This window comes from Dreissena polymorpha, chromosome 9 (genome assembly GCF_020536995.1).
Source record: "Dreissena polymorpha isolate Duluth1 chromosome 9, UMN_Dpol_1.0, whole genome shotgun sequence".
Classification (NCBI taxonomy): domain Eukaryota; kingdom Metazoa; phylum Mollusca; class Bivalvia; order Myida; family Dreissenidae; genus Dreissena; species Dreissena polymorpha.
The window spans coordinates 16,096,782-16,117,568 of record NC_068363.1 but is presented as its reverse complement, the minus strand read 5'-3'; the positions used below and the strand labels follow the sequence as shown (position 1 = coordinate 16,117,568).

The window sequence follows — 20,787 nt, the reverse complement described above, 5'->3', positions numbered from 1 at the left end:
TCATGAACAACATCGTGAATATTTGAATTGGTCAGTTGATATTTGTGAACATAGAGTTACCGGCTTCTGCCGTGCCTTGTACAGAGAATAATTCGTCGGACACAGAGTAAACGGTCAATTATATAATTTAACCTATGGTTTTTTGGTCTAGATACACTGTTTAACATGTTCGTTAATGGAATTTTATTTATAGATGTATTATAGACAGACATGGCTTGTGTTAACTTATAATGGCTGAATGAAGGTAAATGTTATTGTAACATTCAATCGACTGTTGTTTCATGAAATCATGTTTAATATTTTTAAACGATTTTAGAAAATGAAATGATCGTTTATTGCAATTTCAAAAGTTATTGTATACACTTAAACAGTTGCATACCACGAAAGAAGTCATATAGTAAATGCATCGTTTTAATTCAGCCCGCCCTTCAATCATTTCAATCTTCCGTCCATCAGTCTGTCACGATTCTTGTGCGAAGTATAACTCAGGAATTTTTAAAATGATTTCTATATAACTTCATATTATGGTACATGGCTTTATAGGGGACTGCATATGACCATACGTATTTTTTCAGGATTAACAGAGCCAGTGTACTTTATTCAATTGCATTGTATAGCCCCTTAGTATTGATTTAATTTTAATAAAATCTGATAGCTAAATTGAGAGGATACATTCAGATGACGTCTCGTGTATATAAGTAAAACCTTGTCAGTTGTCCTTTTGCTATTTTGCTATTTTTATAGAAACTGTTGCTTGTGTGTAGCATAAAACTGCAAGTATTTCGGTAATCGGGTGAAATTTCATATCATGATACTTACTTTAAAGCAAAAATTACGAACATAATTATTAAAGCATTTTCATCATGTTTTACAAACTCATTGCGTTTATCTGTTTGTTGTTCGTGAGTTCAGCATAGTTTGATGAGTATGGAATGGATTAAAATAAAACTGAATATGTAAAGATATAGGACTTTGAGAGGAAGGGTAGGGTGCCCTTACACGTTCGACAGTATTTAAGGAATTATGTTCCTTTGCTGATTTTCTTGCGATTCCTACGTAAACAGCAGTGAATTGATTCATACGAAACTTCAAATATGGACAAATGACTTTTAGAGGAAGTGCAGAGTACAGATAACAGAACTCTTTCTTCAATATTTTACAAAGCTATAGCCCTCTGTTTAATTTCTTTTACACTCTATAATTCTGTTAGATTGAAAATAAAATGATTCGACTTCATAAATCCACAGACATCATTTTCGGGGAAGTGAAGAGTTCAAGAACGGTGACACTCCAGTGTTTTGGAGTTGTTTACCTTGGTTTGTTTCTTATGAACTGAGACAATTATCAAAAAGTTTGTAATGTAATATTAACGTGGAGATCATAACTGCAACGAAGGATTGATATTAGAGTTATTGCAAAACAAAGCTCGGCTTAATTTTACAAAGTCATTAATGGCTCGCGTTTTTCACGACAAGCATTTTATATCTAATTCATTACGAATTGTGCAAATTTAAGGGCAATACATCTGCAATGTGTGGGATAAAGTATTTCGTTCGTCATACACAAACAATTATTATTGTTGAAATGTTTTGAAATCTCATCTTCGCATGTGGTCCAATATGGGACATACGCCGCCGACCAGAATACTTCAGGCGTCGTTATGCTTTTTTGCGTCTTTAAGCAAGAGGGATAATTTAAAATAAATAATGATACATCAGACGTTTCGTAACTTCTTGTATATTTTAAATCATTTAGCAATTAAATGTGTAGATTTCTGTTTGCGAAGTCAGTAATATTCAAACATTTATTACAAATTACAAATCCATTTGCATTTCTCGCATAAAGTGTAAACTGCTTAGATAAAAATGACAAAAATACACACACATAAAGATGCTGGTATATTAATCAAAGCATAACTTACAAAAAAACTAATATGCATACTATACAAATAATATATATATAATCATTCTTGGCAATACCTTTTCTCACAATCTCATACAAGCGATTCTCAATCGACAATGGAACTATTCAGTGAAAAAAGTAATTGTAATAATAGAGTGACACAGCACAGTATCTTTGATACAAAATTCTATATATGAACTATAATCGCATTGATTTTACGGAACTTAAGCATATATCATTTAAAAATGGCAAGATCTCATTAGGTATAAGATGCATAAGAGGCATATAATTCAGCTAAACGATGACATGACAGGTTTTTACAAAACGATTTTCATCTCCCGAATATAAGGACAATATTATCGGTATAACAAAATAAGAAGAGCTGTTATCACAAGCAAACAAGGAGGTTCCATAAAGTTATTAGTCTGTTATAAAGACTATCAACCTTAATTTAATCCATTTAACAATCAATTAAAGAAAACGGTTAACGTTTATATTGAGCAAACTGTTAAAACCATTACATATGTAAAATTCAGTTACGTTAAATTGATTGAGGCTTTAATTTGTTCCTTATTCTACACGCTGTTGTTTGATTTTTAACACATTCAGCCATTGCCAATATTTGTATTTATTGGGATAGAAAAGCCACATAAAAATCCCACTTCCTTCTTCTCTGTTTTGATTCGCCTCTGCGTTCAAATAATCAAACATCAATACCGTCTGCCTTTTCTTTTCTGCCTTTTTGAAGTACATCTTCATGCCATCTCTGAATGGACAGTTTGTGTTTTCAGCATACAAATATTGATTGGCATTCGGATTGCTTGAAAAGTATTTGTAAACCACGTTTTCAAAATCGCTGATATCGTCAATCTACAAAACGTAACGATCTTGATTTAAGTATACTAATTGATTAAATAGAGAATACGGAAGTCTAAATTAAAACGAACGGAAACGTTAACATCCGCATACATCAAGTTCTAATTTATATAAAAGTTGTAAAGAAATAATAAAGTACAGGTGTTATTGATACGCTTGCTAAGAAAATTTGCATTTATTTTCATTTATGCATATTTAAGGTTTCGTCATTCATTTTTGAGCGAAAACGAATAAGACAGACTTTCAGATTTCTGACAAATAAAAGGATTAGGGGACGCAGTTATTAATTACTTTTTCCAAGGATTATCATTTGTTCTAAGACTCTTAACTTTGTTATAAAGGATATGTATGCATACTTTACCTCTTTAACGGTTGAATAGGAGGTGTTGATCAGAGCAATAATGAGGTTTAGCGCTAGAAGAGTGAACAGGATAACGAAACTGTAGATAACGATGATGACACTGGCCTTCAAAAACATTTCACTTCCAGCCAGCTCGTAGTGTACCGACGAAACCATTTCGAATATGTCGTCTGCATATATCAGTGCAAACAGCGATTCGGCGGCCAGGGCTTTTGTTTCGAACTGTTTCATAAACACATCTTTTTACATGACAACACACTATGATTTTATCAGTAATATATTTATAAAATATTCTCAGTTCTACTACATAAAGTAAAATAAAAGAGCCACACTTGAGTTAATAGTTGATAAATGTTTGTATCTAATCTCACTTGTATCTAAGTGCGTTTATCCTGGCATGCGTCATATTGTTTGTAAAATATGTGCAAATTAATATCTCCATTTGTGTATGTTATTTGGGCAATAACAAAGTAAAGTATAATATTTGGCGAAATTCTAATTTTCATTGAATGATTTTAAAAAGTCTTTATTGAATGAATACTTGGTTATTTTATGTAGTTGGCAATCATAAAATGCCCATGTAACAAAAAGACGATTACTTACTCGAAAATGTCGTTTGGACAAATTAATGACTTATTTTAAAGAAAGCTTTTGAATAAACGGGCGTTTATGCTTTTCTTAAAAGATCACTCTAAATTGATTGAAACTTTTGTCCTTGTTATTTGTATACGATTTGTGTTTGTATATTCAAAATTAACTAAGATATAAATAATATTGAGCATATATTCTAAAGACAAAAATAATTGGTGTTGACAAATAGTAAGTCGCATAAAAATAATAAGGCCAAAAACATATAACCATTACGCAGATTCTCGTAACATTGTCTTCTTATTGTATAGTACAATACTTTCGGGTGATAAACTCCAAACGTCACAAAGGCACAAGCCCAGTATCCGACAAACAGAGTCCCGGTGCATAATACGAAGGCCAGAATGTTTGATTTTGCATCGTAAATCGTGTGAAACAGAAGCTGTAAAAAGTATAAATATAAAGTGAATTCGAACAAAAAATGTACCAATTGCCAGTGTCCTTTTACTTCTTGCATCATTTGTAACATGCTGTGGTTTTTTTTAAACAGAATACTTCATCTTTTACTTTTGTGAATGATGGATTCTGACAATATAACAGCAAATATAACTGTTTTTTAATAACTCGTATTTTAATTTCTCGAAACTGTGCTATTTTATTTACCCTGTTTTGTTTTGAACATTTGCACGTAATGCGTTGTACTCAGTGTTACTTAAAAGAACAGAATGGCATAGAGTTCTACACGCTTTGTACGGAATGGTTGTTAATGCTAGTTAAAATTACACTGATGAAATGACAACTAACAACTAACATTCGTACACTGACTACATAAGTGTCCTTTCATGTCATTTGCTCCATCCCGAAAGCAACTTTTGTTAATTGTCTAGACTCTGTAGAAATGTGTACAGATAGTAATTATAACCGTATTATTGAAAAACACAAATGTTGAACGCATATTTTTTTTGTATAATATAAATCTTACCGAGAATTTCTTGTTTATTTTTAAGTACCGCATAGCGCCGATCCAACAAAGTAAACACCCTATGCCATAGAAGAACGCAATTTCATCAAATATTCCTAGCTCTTTTTCAACCTTCAAGCACAAAGATGTTTGTTTAAGTAATTGCATTACATGGCAAATAGTTAATCGCTAGTGTTTAAAAAACATGAAGAAAATCGCTTTAGAAATACATAAAATAATTTAAATTGGAATTTAAGGTTTTATATATTATTATTACCCGGTCTTTGGCAATATAGAACATACTCTGTCCAGTGAAAATAAAGCAATCTCCGATTACTGACACTAAAGACCACCAACGCAGAAGATAAGAAGAGAAATTCTTAATGTTCCCCTGAAAAAAGAACATACGTGTTTCAATTTTACACTTATCAGTATCAACAGTATGCAACATTTACATCTCTGAAAACAATATATGAAGGACAGCACTAAACATAAGTTTAACTTTTAGTGAATATTGATATAGTACAGGGACATAAGGTACGTAGGCTGGATATATTTACTATTGGACACAGGAATCTAATTAACAAATACAAGTAGCAGAACACTTGATTTTAACCGGTGGAATGTTTGACAGAAGGTTTTTAAAAAATTTCAAGCCAGAAATAAATAATAAGAAACAATGGATTTCCTAATGTCATTAAAACTTTAATTTATTGTCCTAATTCACACAAATATACATGTCTTAACTATGTTATTTCAATTAGCTGTTAAATTATCTGAACACTTCTTACAAACGTTATCTGTGTATATAAATATATCAGTTCAAACTTTAAACTCAGTTATTTGTAAAGATTTTGATTTAAAATTGTACACGAGATCCGTTGACTGCATTGTGTGCATGCTCACTATTAAGTCATTCACCCGTGACGATCGAACGCTTTAGCACGTTGTTTAGGTACGGTTTCATATCTTTGAGACTGCAAGTGGTGAAACCCGATATAATTATATTATTCTAATTTAATTTCAGTTTCATCATTCCAGGTTGATTCTTACACAAGAAAAACTTAAAATTGATTCCAAAAAGATCTTTGTTTGTGAAACGCAATGACAATTTCTGCGCTTTAAAGCCGCATAACAGCTATTTTAGAGAAAATTGTTCAGTAAAAGGTCCATACTTCGTCAAAACTCAATGACCGGTTCGAAACCTGAACTTGATCTGTAAGTCATGGAGGAAGATGCACACACCATAAATAAAGATATTATCTAAATGCATATCATTAAAATCCGGAAAGTGTTATTATTTTTTTTAAGTACAAGGCCAGTAACTTCGTCAAATATCTATGAACCGGATTGAAACTCGAACTTGTTCTGTAAGTCATGTAGCTAGACTCACATACCAAAATTAGGTCAGTATTTGAATGCGTTTAGGAAAACATTCTAACAAAGTGACCAGCATGAACGTGCTTTGTAAACTTTTTTTATTAAATAGCAACTGGAACCATTTATGTCCGAAACAGTTTTGACCGGATAAATAAAAACGAGTTGTTTAAAATAACTGGGCTAAACGAATTCAAGAAACACTATCACTTACCATGCACTAATATTATACAATGCAGAACAGTACCAGGTAAGCACGCTAATATAAGGAATGTCTTCGTTATAAAACATTAATCAAATTCGAAACAAGAAATGTGTCCATCTAAAATGTGTGAATTTATTATAAAAACTCAAAACGAAATGAGAGTTCAAATGGCTTTACAATATCCACATAAGCGAAACTGTCCCGCCGCCCGAGATCAAAGTTTCTATGCCAACACAAATAATATCTAACTCGTGGTAGAAATCATTAGAACAATAGTTTTGAGCAAGTTTCAAAAATAGTTCTACAGTGTTCACAAGCTTTTTCTTCAGTTTGACCTTATGACCTAGTATTTAACTACCCATGTTTCAAACTCGGACGAGATATCATAAAGACAATAGTTCTGACAAAAATTCATAAAGATTGGAAAATTTATGTGACCTCTGTTGTCCTCCATCATTTTCTTAATTTTGACTCAGTGAGCAAATAATTTGTCCCAATACTTACATGTTTCGAACTCGGTCAAAGTAATTGGTACAAACTTCTGACCGCATTTTATGAAGATTGGGCATATAATGGTCGTAACAATCAGCATGTTTGACAATGATACTAGGGTTGCAATAAATCACAAGGTCTTTATTAATGTTTTAGAATTGTAATTTTATAGGACCATGAAACAAGATTAACCATGGTCTTTAAAAGGAGCATTATGAACCATGGTAGCCAAAGCGGCAATAAACCACGGAAACAGGATTAACTATGAATTCAGTGTGATCATTTCAAGCTAAACTATGTTTTTCATTGTCTTTCATGTTTTAAATATAAACAGTCATGTTTTAAATATACTTCTTTCACAGGGGTGGAAGAAATGTTCCGTCCAAGTTTCTTACGAATTTGGCCCTGCATTTTGCTTCTATTTTGTTCGCATTTTTTTCTGTATATTTAACTCGATGTCGAAACCACAAAACCCAGTTTCAGACTTGGCCAAGATATCATAAGGACAAATGTTCTTACTAAGTTCCATTGATATTGGGCAAATAATTTGGCTTGGCCGCTGGAGTATTCACATGCTTTCATTTTATTTTGTTTACTTAGTGACTTGATTATATGTAAAATATGCTCTGTCCAAAGTATTTGTACAAAAATAGCCATATTTTGAGAAAATTTTGAGAACAGGGCCGTAACTCAATAACTTGATTGGGCTTGCTATTGGTCTTGGCCTCCATTTTATGATTATTATTATCGGAACGTCTGATGACGATCAGATGAACACTCTATGAATTGGAGAGCGGAAACCAAAAGGTGATCCAATAAAAAGTGTTAGACTCAAACAAAGGACAGAACCATGGCTTACTTCTGATATTCTTGCATTAATTAAAGAGCGTGATCGCCTTCTATATATGTTCAAAAAAGAAAAAAAGAAAGATTTATACAAGTCTAATTGTAAGTATAGGAACTTGGTTCAAAAAGAGGTAAAAAGAGCTAAATCTGAATATATCACTAATCAAATTGAAGAGAATAAAAACGACTCAAAATCGCTCTGGAAACATTTAAAAGATCTAGGCTATAGCTCCAAATCTCAGTCTTCTGCAAAAGTTGTTTTAAACATAGATGATAAAATCTGTTTTGATGACAAAAAGATTGCAAATAATTTTAATGACTTCTTTACCAATGTAGCATCAATGCTTGTTAGCAAACTAACGGCATTCCCAAATGTATTTAAAACCTCATCTAGTATCTTTAAAGAATACTATAGTAACAAGGTTCCATCAGAGAAAAAATTCTATATTAAAACAGTCAGTGAAGAGTATGTTTATAAAGAACTATGTTCATTAAATCCTATGAAAAGTACTGGGTTAGACAACATTCCAGCACGGATTATTAAGGATGGGGCAAATTTTCTAAAAATACCTATAACCTTTATTATAAATAAATCAATAGTTGATACAGAAGTTCCAACATAGCTAAAAGCTGCTAGAGTAAAACCTCTTTTTTAGAAAAATATCCAGACTGATGTAGGTAACTATAGGCCTGTCAGTATTTTATGTACTGTTAGTAAGGTACTAGAAAGGTGTGTATATAACCAACTTGAATCTTTTTTAGCGAAAAATAATATATAATTTATCAGTTTCAATCAGGTTTTAGAACAAATTTCTCAACTGAATCATTTTGGGTACATTTAACAGATTTCGTCAAATCACAAACTGCTAAAGGGTTATACACAGGCATGATCATGCTCGATTTACAAAAAGCATTCGACACAGTAGATCACACTATACTGTGTGAAAAAATAAAGACCATGGGGTTCAAACTGTAGAATGGTTTCACTCATACTTAACTGGGAGAAAGCAAACAATGCATGTAAATGATACTTTTTCAGACTCGGAAACAGTAACATGTGGTGTCCCTCAGGGTAGTATTTTAGGACCTCTTCTTTTTCTATGCTATGTAAATGACATGGAAATAAGTATAAGCAAAGATTGCAAACTACTGTTATATGCTGATGATAGCGCCATAATTTTCTCACATGAAGATCCAAATGTCATAAGTAAAAAATTAGGATGTGAATTAGCAAACTGCAATAACTGGCTAGTTGACAACAAGTTGTCTCTTCATATAGGTAAAATAGAATGTATACTTTTTGGAGGTAAGCGGAAAATTAAAAAGTTCGAAAATTTCTCAGTCATATGTAATAATCAAACTATAAAGTCTCAAAAATCGGTGAACTATTTAGGTCATGTTCTAGATAACATCCTGTCAGGTAATAAATGTGCAAACGACATCATCAGTAAGGTCAACTCGAGACTTAAGTTCATGTATAGACACAACAGTGTACTGGATTTTAACACTAGGAAAACCCTCTGTAATTCACTAATTCAATGCTTATTTGACTACACTTGTTCCGCCTGGTATAATAACTTGGGGAAAACTCTTAAGTCTAAATTACAAATTACACAAAACAAGGTTGTGCGATTCATTTTAAATGTTCCACCAAGAACCACACTGACTTGCTCAGATTTTCACAAACTAGGAATATTGAAACTTAATGATAGAGTGAAACAACTGAGTCTAAATCATGTACATAAAATAGTTTATGACAAATGTCCAGTGTATATGAAAGAAAACTTTATTAAGAAATCTGATGTTCATAGCTACTGCACACGAAAGAGCAAATGTAATTTCTATGTTCCTGTCATAAAATCAGCGACAGCTTCAACTTTTTATTATAATGGTGTGTTAACCTGGAATGCTCTTCCAGAGTCTATTCAGTGTATAAATAGTCACTTCAAATTCAAAAAAGAAGTATAAAAACATTTTCTTAACAAGTACCTTTAGGGATTTAGCATAGCAGACGGTGTTGTTTTTTTAAGTATTTAGATATCCCATGTCTTTGTTAAGTAACGAGTTTATATAATCATGTGCTCGCTCAAATTGTTGAACGTATATATACATTTTGTAAATTTTTAGATATGTTAATTTAAGTACAAAATAATTCAATAGCCATTTAACATAATATGACTATAACTAGCTCCTTTCTAGTTTATGTGCTGTATGAAGCAGTAATGTAAAGGACCCATTTGGAAATAAGTCGCAAGACTTTCAAGGGCTTTCCTGGCAGTACATGTCCTTATATCAGACTAAAATAAACTATAAGTTAACAGTCTAATGTAAATGTACCTATAATTGTATAGCATATGAAGTCAATTTAATCTGTGATATTTTTGTGTTCAATGTATGTGATTGTCTTAAGCTGAATTTGGTTTAAACTTTTTTGTAGAATTATAAATTTTATTAAGGTATGTAAATGTATCTCAAATGTTTACCTCATTGAGTCAATTTTAATTCTGTGATGCTAAATATATGTGTTTGTTCTTATCTAATTTTGTTTTAAGCATCTGAGAAATTGTATTAAGGTATTGTAAATGTAACACACATGTATACCTCATGATTTCAATTTGATCTTTGATATTTTTTGTTCTCAGTATATGTGTTTGTTTTAAATTTATCTTGTTCGTATGCAAAATGTGATAAATTGTTTATGTTATTATTTGACATGTATATGCCGAATAAATCTATCTATCTATCTGACTGACTGACGGAATTTAAATATAAAAGGTGAAGCAATTGGGGAAATACAATTTCCCTTACTCCAAATGACATAGTGGAAGAACGTTTGTTGACGATCAGATAAAACATTAGTCGAGTGATTGACGGATTAACAGACGTTGTGTTTTTTTTTTTATTGAATATGTATGTTTATCCTAAGTAAATGCAATTTGCAATATATTTACTTAACATTACCTTCCCATTTGACAAGCCCGATACATAAATTTCATTGATCAATATTGACGGGTCCTTCTTGGTGTGAACCTATTCATTAGCTAGTAAAACATAACGGGTATTTTGCAATTTTAGCTGCAAGGATTTCTTGTAGTTAGGTTCAGCGATAAGGTCACGTCGACAGGAATTACCATATTATTTGATGAACTACCACTAAGGTAATATGTAAGATTTGTAAACACATGGACAGCGTCCAAATATGCCAAAGGTTTAACCAGTGTTTGGGGCTTTTTCGTGTGCTCTGAATCTGTCGGGTTTATGGGCTATTCTCATATTTTCCAAAGATATGATGTTTTTGCCTATGGTGTTTAAGCTGCAAGTAGAGCTTTTAGTCATTTTGTTTTTAGGGACGGAGTCTAAGCAATCAAAAGTAATTATGCGAATGATAAATTATCAGTTATGTAAGAACATGTTGTTGTTTTTTCTTAGAAATTAGGGACTTAGTTATTAAATGAACTCAAGAATTCACACCAATGTTTTACATTTGATAACATATGAAGAATTTATTTTGAAAAGTTTCGACATATAAATACGTTACGCGTGTTGTACATAATTAATATTTCAGATTCACCTGCTCGCCACTATTTATAATATCTTCATCCGATGGCAAGAATAACGTACCTTATTATGATACACGCCCAACAGCAAGAGTCCAGTTAAAAAACTGAACACATCAACAGTAATCGTAAGGGCAGTCAATGCAAACACACAGATGGCCTGCCAGCCAGTGTTCTTTTCACACAATGCTGATTCTGAAAGTATTTAAACACAGTTACATAGACATAAGCTCAATAGGTGTGAATACACCACAATGGATTCTACTATAGAAGTATTGGCAGCAATACGAACGTCTCCTTCTCGTGAACATCCTTTCCAATAAGAGAGAGAAGTAAAACCCATATTTAAGCGCGATGAGCACGAGTGTTTTCGGTGAAGTTAAATGAGATTACTTTAAACCTACATGCTAATTTGCGATGATTTATGAACAATAGCAGATATATATATATATATTTTTTTTATTCTTATAATTTAACACCATAAACTGTCAAATATATTCTAAATAATTAAACGCATATTTTTATAGCTATCACGATTATTACAACAAACTGGAAGAACATAAAAGAAAACCAGCATTCAAAAACACCCCTCGCATGGGCATTGTGCTTACATCAATCATGGAACCCTAAGTCAAACAAAAGTTGTTGCTCTCTGATTTTGTCATTTGAGAATTCGCGATACGACAAGTGTATTCACGCACGCACGACGTACTGACTGCCGTTATTATCACGTTTGAACCAGACACATTACGACCAACCAACGGTGCCCTTACGTATTGCACTAAGTTTAAACAAATGCACACATTTGTCGAGCGATTTATAAATCGCGCGTCTCGTCCACTGTCTGCGTCTAAAGCAATTTTCACGAATGTTTAAACTGAAACTAAATATTAACATACATCCCACGTGTAAACCTAACCGGCGTCTTGATATAAAGTATATATAATGTTCGCACCTTATCTAATTGGTACCGATGAAGGTAAGATTGTAATCAGTTGGGTCATGATAGTAATGAATACAACCAATTTGCAATTGGCTTAACTGTTTCAAACATTCGTTAGCAGGTCCAACTAATCCGCTAATCATGACGTTGAACTTGTAAATGGCATACAATAATGGGGCCTATTACTGATCACCTGATAACAAAAGACCAGTTTATTGGCATGTTACAAACTTTAAAACCAGGGGTACCAAACTTGTAACGTGTGTATTTTTTTATATTTCAAATAAATATGTTTAGTTTAAATGTAATACCTGATTCCATAAATGAGAAGTAAGCTTATCGAAAAATATCTATCTGAATGTTCACCTAATCCAAAATTGTGTTTTATCAAGGTATGTGTGTTTTGATATATTGTTCTAATGTTTTCCAGTCTTTACGGAAATACTTGCAACCAGGCAATAAACGGCAAACCATAAGAATCCTCCAACAAAACAGATGATTTGCGACGTGTAGGTGCTAAATACACACGATTCATCGAATCTTGTCGTGATGTATTAGCCTTGCATACAAAGTTTATTTATATGTTTCCATTCGATATCTTTCTAGTATTCGTAACAGCTATTACATGTGAATACACCATTTCAGTATAATGAGATGCTGTTAACGCTTATTAAATCTATGTTTTTGCATCAATAGCTAATATATTACCAGTTGCATTGATATTCAGGCGTTGACATGAGACTGTTTTCGTGGTAGTCTGGAGTTCAATGTCAACTTCACCGTTGAGGTCATTATCATTATGCTCTATCTAATAAAATTAAAGCAAGTATATTTGTTGATTGTAAATACTGATTGTTCAGCGTTTAATACGTACGGGAAACATATACAAACAATATTTTATAGCTATTAACACTGATACGTGTTGCATATACTTAACTTATATAAATTACAAATACATGAACGAAAATTAGAAAATTTATGCTGCAAAGTTTATTTTAAAAAGCGTTCCATTATGCAATATAATAAATGTTGTTTTAGCGCTAACCAGTCGCAATATTAAGTAAACTTAACATTAAACATCACCTTACATGTATCTGTATCTGTGTCTCTAGACACAAGAATTCACCATTTCTTAGAACACGCAAAGAATGCAACGCTGCAGTCAAAGTAACATCGAGGATGCTGCAAATGTGAATTAAATTAATGTTGAATATACAGAGCAAAACATTTTTATGAAAAAGTTTTCAGTAAAGGTGCATCGTTTAAAACATATTTTAGCAGACTAATCTGTTTACTTTGGATTTGTACCTGTTGAATACGTCCGTCAAATTGTTATGTTCCAATTCCTTTTGCAGATCGTATTTGTAGACTGCATGCCCATTCTTGGTAACGTTTGTCAGACCGTGTATTGGTACAAAGCTTGATGCTTAATAAAGACAATCCGCAATTAAAATTGACTTTCACCTCAAACGTATATTGTTTACTTGATAAAACAAAAATCATAATATGTAAGGTCTAAACATAAGATTGAAAGGCTGTATTCAAATGTAATAATAATAATATTATATATATATATATATATATATATATATATATATATATATATATATATATATATATATATATATATATATATATATATATATATATTCCACTCGATTTGGTCTACTTTTGACACATTTCCAACAAAAAACGGCATTATTTTCTAATATGTTCAAACAAAACCTGTCAGCATCATTTCGAGAAGATCAAGTTCTCGATAATTGCTATGAACTACTTCTGTATCATTTTTGGCATGATTTATTTTAGTCTTAAACTCCAACAGTATTAAAGAGAGAAAAACAATAATGTCACCATCTGGTGTTTACATATTTGGTTTATTTTTAACAATTCGGAATAAAAAAAAGGTTTCATCCAGAAAAATATTAGTGTTATAACTAAATATAATTTTAAAAGGTCACTGTAAATCCCCTTAAACCTTCATTTATTGTATGAATTGTCAATAGAATTCGGTCATCATTGATCGAGATACATGTTTCGCAAAAGGAAATTACACTATGTAGTTATTTTAGATGAAAAAAAGTTTTCCACATTTACTCATAACATTGAAGAGATAGCTATACTAGTTGTACGCATTTGTCATTTATAACCTCTATTATACGCGTGTACGCGTATATGTGGTTTAATTCTTAATCCCATCAATACTAAAAGATGTTCTGAATCAACTGCATACAAACGAAAACACGTTCGGTACAAAAGAGGTAACTTCTATTCATGCAGTAATAGTGAATAGTTTCAATAAGTACGATAAAGAAAATGTGCAAATATCTATAAAATATCTATAACAACATGTCCTTAGCAGGAATGGGTGGATTGTTTTGTTATCCATACACACATGCCAATTATGTAGTAATGAGTGCAGTGAACTGATCACTTGGTACAAGATGTTAAAAATGCCGATTTTAATTCAGTTTCTTCTAAAGCGCACAAATTCTTACATTTGATTTCTATAATGGAGTCAGAAACAACGATGTATCTAAAGTGCATATGCATTTGGTCGTTGGGAAGCATCTTGAAGTGTCCCGTAGCTTGGTATTCCATATTATAGAACTGCAAATATAATATCAATGCAAAACATAACCCACAATACACTCATCATGGAATTCACGTACGTGTATGAGAAGCGAACAATGCGAGCAATACATATATTAAATGATGTTGATAGACAACGATTACGCACATCGGATTGTTTCAAAGTTGAAATGAATCCTATGTAACAAGTGCTGCAACTGTAATTGCCGACCCAAGCCAATGCATTTTTCTGATCAAAAATTGCCACCTTGTACTTCCTGTCAAAGCTGTCTTAAAAAATTATAAAAAAACAAAGTTTCGTTTGAACCTCCCTTTATATCTTTTCAGTTTTGATCTGCACAAGAAGTAATACACAATATTATTGGGATCTGCAATGTGCGAAAGCAATAAATGACATAAATAAAACTTAGGAGATACTTAGAGGTGTTGTGCTTTTTTTAGTTGACAATAACATTCGATAAAAACATGTTTGTATGCTGATTTGTGTATGTGTTGGATTACGTGTATTGTGTCATGCAAGACCTGAGTCTTAAACTATTGTTGCCAATAAACGTTTTTGAAGCGTAATATATTGCTGTTTTTTAAAAGGTGACTGATATCAGTATTTCAGACCTTTGTCATCCTTTTTAGTCATTTACAGTGGCTTCTTTTACAACGGTGACTGCTTGTCATTCTGGCGTTTTAACGCGTTTAAGGGCGTGTGACACTAACTTTAAACATACTGTGATTAATGGAGTTTCGTTCAAAAGACCAATGACCATGCCTTTGTGAAATAGGAAAGCTGTTAGTTCAAAGTTCAAACGATGCATGGTTCTGGTGTGAATGAAAGGCACTTCTCACACAAGAAGGCCGTGAGCGTTATCCTACTTGACCAGAACTCAAACTAAACAAGAGAGCATTTATATAATAAACAATCACCATGTTAAACATGAATGCTTTATTATGAATAGTTCGCAATATAACGTTCGGATGGTTTCCATTAAGCCGTGCAGTAATTGTTGACGGCAAACAGCCACGCGGAAAACGGAATATTACTAATCACAAATCTCATATTTCAGCTCTCCCGCTCATGCGAGCTAATAGTTTGCACGAAACAGATTTCAGTCAAAGCAACTAAATTTTTGCTAAAAGTAGTGTTTCTGTCAATATTTTACTTAACTTACAATAAAATATGTCGACACACATGTAGTTACTGTATTTACCCCTTCGACTGCAAAGTTTATTCTATCAATGAAATCTTCTATGGTATAAACGGCAAAAGGGCCAATCGAAGGCGGATAAGGTAGTGTTTCGTATTCTGTAAATAAAACATGTAATTAGAAAAGACAGATTAATTTTAGAATAAGTAACAAATGTATAGTTTTAAAGTTAAGTGAGAACTACACAATTCTTTATATAGTTTTCGTCTCCGAAGTACATAGAAATGAAACAAAAACTTCAATAAAAAATCGACAGACACTTTATATATATAGCTTAAATGCTTAGTTGATTTTTCTATTTTTTATTTAAAGACAGAGCATCGATATTGCTATTCAAATATTGTGTTAATGCTTTTTGTTGACAATTGATTTATGTAAAGATCGAGCATCAGCATCGCTATCAACTTATATAAATTTTGAGGCATAATGCGAACATTTTATTTCGCTGCTTGATTATAAATTGAAATGGTACGTGTTTATGGATTGTTTAATGAATTGATGCATATCGATTATCTAGGTAAAAATTGACCTTAAATGCACAGTAAAAATATTCACCACGTTCTAAATACTGCTTTAGTCATTTGATGCATTAGTTCATAATAATTTATGATATCGGTTTCTAACGGTGCTCAATTTATTTTTTAAAAGTATATTCAATTAATAAAAATTATGTAGATATCTAGGACACGCTATGGGTGTTAGCTTAAGGAGACTGTATCTATGACATTGGTAAAACATAAAAGAAAAACAACCTGAGTTTTCTATACACATTGCGACACAGTTTAAGAGCACATATTTGCATTTGGCATTCACCTAGTCAATATAAATCTTTGGTTAATATTTCTTTAAGATCGATTTTAAAAGGTGGCGTCTGTAGTTCTTACAAAGTGTTCCTAACACAAAACCCGGTGTTGTAATTTATGATCCCACCTACATAAAAATTCTGATCATGTTTAATCAAGATTGAATTTTACTTTTGGCTGGCTTCAAGAGTGGTGCCATGTTTTTCTAAGTTTTGACATGGTTTGGAGAAAAGAAAAACACGATTTCGAAACTTGCCAAGCTTCTGCGATGGGTAAGAATCTATCTGAGTTTCATTAATATTGCGGCATAAGTATTGCTTATAGATTGGTTACACGGTTTTGTTTTTGAAACATTTAAACTGGTTATCTAAGATTTGACATATGTAGCATATGTGCAGACTAAATATTGTCAAGGTTAACAATTTAACTAGGTCTCATGTAGATTGAGTAACACGTGTGTTTTAAAGTGGTAACACCATTGTTTCCAAGTTTTGACTTGATTAGTTAGACTATAAAAATAAATGCCACTGATTCCCACTTAGACTAGATATTTTTGAAATAAACATTCTGACCATATTTCATCATAATTGAGTACATTATTTAACCTCTTGAGTGGAAACACGTATTTTACAGATTTGTCCTGTTGACTATGATTATGAACAAAGGTGCCCCAGTTTCTTATTTGGCATATGTATTATCATAGTTACAATTTAAGTAAGTTTCCATAAGTTTGAGTCATACATATTGCTTCTAAACGGGTAAGATTTTACCTTGTTACCTCTTTTTCAAAACAGGCGACCCTGATAACAATTTTGCCTATGTTTTGTAATGATAAACAACCTGACCAAGTTTAAACAAGACGAAACAAGAGTGAAAGTTGTAGCCTATACAGTGTTAACAAGGTTAACATTGGCCACAACACATAACAAAAATCTAGGCGATATAGATTTTACACACCAATGACCCAGATTCAAACTGTCAAGATTAATTCTGAGCAGGATTTAATAAGATTGAGACAATCGTGTAGATTTTTAAATTTTAACAACGTTTTTCTAAAAAAGACCTGGTAACCTAGATGTGACACACATGCCAAGGATTACATTGTCCTATGTGATGTCAAGAAAACAATTCTGATCAAGTTTTATCAAGATTATTTTAGTGCCGACGAGCTTAATTTGATGCATGAAATATACTGATTATAATAGCTGACATTTAGGTCTTTGTGCTGCTAGATAAATTAATACATAAATATTTATGGGCATCAACTATATTCGTATTAATGCGACCTAAACGTAAAAAGTCAGACTTACTATCACCATTATTCCAACAAAATGATATACGTATTGTTTAAGGGCCCAACAAATAGAGTTTTAACAGCAATTGACTGTTAATATGTTTGTGTTTTGTTTGAATTCCATTACGACCACATACTGTGCATTTAATTTTGGGATCGATATGCTATTATTTTGACAGTTGTTTCCCTTCATAAACCTCTAGTTTGAATTGATAGGCTGTCATTTCACTTGTCGATATGTGCAATTATAACATTATAGATCGAATAGAACAACACATTATAATAGCTAAGATACATGTTTGCTAACCCATAAATTGCGTGCGTCGGTCAAAAGACCGCCTAGATATGTTTTGTATGCTACTAAAGCAGCGAAAATACAAACCAATATACTTACACAAAAATGAAATACTAGTAATGTTTTTGAAAAGCAGCTGCATGTATGTTTATGCTCATTGTTGACACATACGATGACGATTAACCTTTTGACGGATACCTTACCCTACCAAGATTGTCAACGTGTCTCAAAATACGCCCCATTTAAAGCCCAGTGCTATATGTATATGCGAAGGACGTATTACTCAGTTATCAATATCAAGGACCATAATTTGGCAGAGCCACATACAATTAGGCTGGTTAGCTAGGGGGAGATTTAATGCCCACAAACGTAACCGCATAGATTCATGATCATTCATTGTCAACAATCGGCATAAGAGAGCGGACCAGGTAAATTTTGCTTTTATTTCATATTACTAACATGTCATAATTCACAAGTGCTTAATGCGATCTGGCTGGTTATCGACTTTTGCCGAGATAATATACCCATAAACATAATAACAATATACGTGTATAATGATCCGATAAAAATTGTTATTGAGCGGACATCGTTCTCATGCAGGTTGCCAAATCGCCAGCCCGCCACGGGTGATCCCATAATACGCCCATAATACGGACCAATCCAAAGAAAATCCAAATATGTTTCCTGGACTCATTATTTATAAGTAGAAAGTATACTTTATAGATATCCAATAACGTTTCAACCAGTTTACTTATTTCCATTTCATTTTGGTTTGAAAGAAAACGCTTCACATCAAAAGTAAACGAAACACATAACACCATGATATTTTTGCAATCTTACCTGCAGACCATGCTTTGAGCATATTGTGTTTGAGAACCGCCTGACCGTGTGTTATTGCGTCGCTTAATTGATCACGGCATACTCCAAACGTGAATACCGTAAGAAAAGTACAAGTATGGCATGTTCGTTAAATCTTCGTTAACGTCGCGTAATACTGGAGTGCATGTAAAGTATGATAAGGATTGAAATTTAGTTTTTAGTTGTGAGCGTTAGCTCATAACTAATTTTGAGAGGCAGTTTTGCAAGTCAGTCTGCTTTAAATACGATAGGAACGATAACTGCAAGTCAGTGTGCTGTTAACTACGCTAGGAACGATAATCACTGCCTGTTTATACTTCACTGGTACACTGAAGCATACAGCATGTATGTAAACAATATGTTTAAGAGCTTGTGCAACGATATTGGCCAGACTAGTGTTTATAACAGCTTGTGCGACGACATTGTCCAGTTTATCATTGAGATATGTAGATATTGGCTGCTTTCAGGGAAAACGGGGCTTAATGCTGCATTAAAAGTCTGTCATATGGGCAAAATTGTTGCTCAATAATTTTAAGAAAATAGATAACGTATTAGATACGCATAACCCAACATGTACATGACTATAGGCTTGTTATTCTTTAGCAAGGCAACCAAAATTCTATAATGGTTGCCAGTGCAACAACCAATTGTGAAACAAATATATATTGTAACTTCGTCTAAGTTATCTCTATAACATAAATATGAGGATAAACAGTGCACACACATCTCGACCTGTGCTTAAAGACACACTCTTTATAAATGTGAATGGGTATAAAAAGCTATAAAAAGTTTTGAAAACTGAGTTGCGTCTAAGGGTATGCAAAAGCGAACAACTTCAGTGCCTTCAGCGCTTTGATTAAAATGTTCGTTTGAACAGATATTACAATAAGTAAAAAAAATAAAGCAGAATAAGATTTAGTTACTTAATAATAAAATAGACCTGATGTGTGGCTTTCAAAGTATCCCGAGTAAATATGCTTACGTCGTACATCTTAATTACTTTAAATGATACTTGAACAAAATCATTTGTTTCTCAAGAGAGCATTTTAAAATAAAACAATATTTACAGGTATGGGTACTGACGTTACTGCTACGTATGCATATATGTACATTTCGTTACGAAAAAAACTTACGCGATTTAATGAGATTTAAATAAAAATAAAATGTGAATACATTTGCGAATTCGTAAGTCTAAAGAACCTTAAATTGAAATAAAGTTACCGAAGTGTTTTAAGAATATTCCAAACGCATGAGTATTTCAATCGTTTTTATTCAATTGTTATGCAATCCTTTAGTTGGGTCAATATATGAAAAATCAACCTCCAAAACATTGCTAAAAAAGTATTTTTACTGATCCTTGTTGAGTTGGAGGTATTTTATAACATGTCAAACGTCTGACCACCGCAAACTTGTTTGTTTCAAAATTGCGACCAATATTGCCGCAAACACCAATCAATGAGGATAACAAGGTGACTTTCCACTCAAATTTGATTAGTTTGGTGTCTATACTTAGGTTTCGGAGGCAGGGGGGGGGGGGGCAAAGAACGCAAAAGACACTACCAAGCGACAAATGTTTCAGTGTAATTTGACTTAACATGGGAAGACCTTTAACCTAGTTTTACTCGGCAGAGGAGGCTC

At 32.5% G+C, this 20,787-nt stretch overlaps 1 protein-coding gene across 1 annotated transcript; it reads right to left on the bottom strand.

Annotated features, from left to right (window-relative positions):
* Nucleotides 1-1,953: 1,953 nt before the first annotated feature.
* LOC127845882 (mucolipin-3-like) lies at nt 1,954-20,274 on the bottom strand. The gene is made up of 12 exons (XM_052377057.1): nt 19,132-20,274; nt 15,903-15,997; nt 14,607-14,718; nt 13,417-13,534; nt 13,197-13,290; nt 12,817-12,916; nt 11,230-11,360; nt 4,966-5,079; nt 4,710-4,820; nt 4,047-4,169; nt 3,140-3,361; nt 1,954-2,772 (listed from the first exon to the last, which is right to left on the bottom strand). The coding sequence occupies exons 1-12, from the start codon at nt 19,151-19,153 to the stop codon at nt 2,473-2,475; spliced, it is 1,542 nt and encodes a 513-aa protein (XP_052233017.1). The 5' UTR covers nt 19,154-20,274; the 3' UTR covers nt 1,954-2,472.
* Between the last annotated feature and the right edge of the window lie 513 nt (nt 20,275-20,787).

Bases quoted from the DNA above. Each gene is read 5' to 3' on its own strand.
- LOC127845882 (XM_052377057.1), bottom strand. From the start codon at position 19,153: ATGCTCAAAGCATGGTCTGCAG. The intron at 14,719-15,902 runs GTAAATACAGTA...TTATATTTGCAG, and splicing joins TAAACTTTGCAGTCGAAGGG to TTCTATAATATGGAATACCA. The intron at 13,535-14,606 runs GTAAGAATTTGT...GTCTTTATTAAG, and splicing joins CTCCATTATAGAAATCAAAT to CATCAAGCTTTGTACCAATA.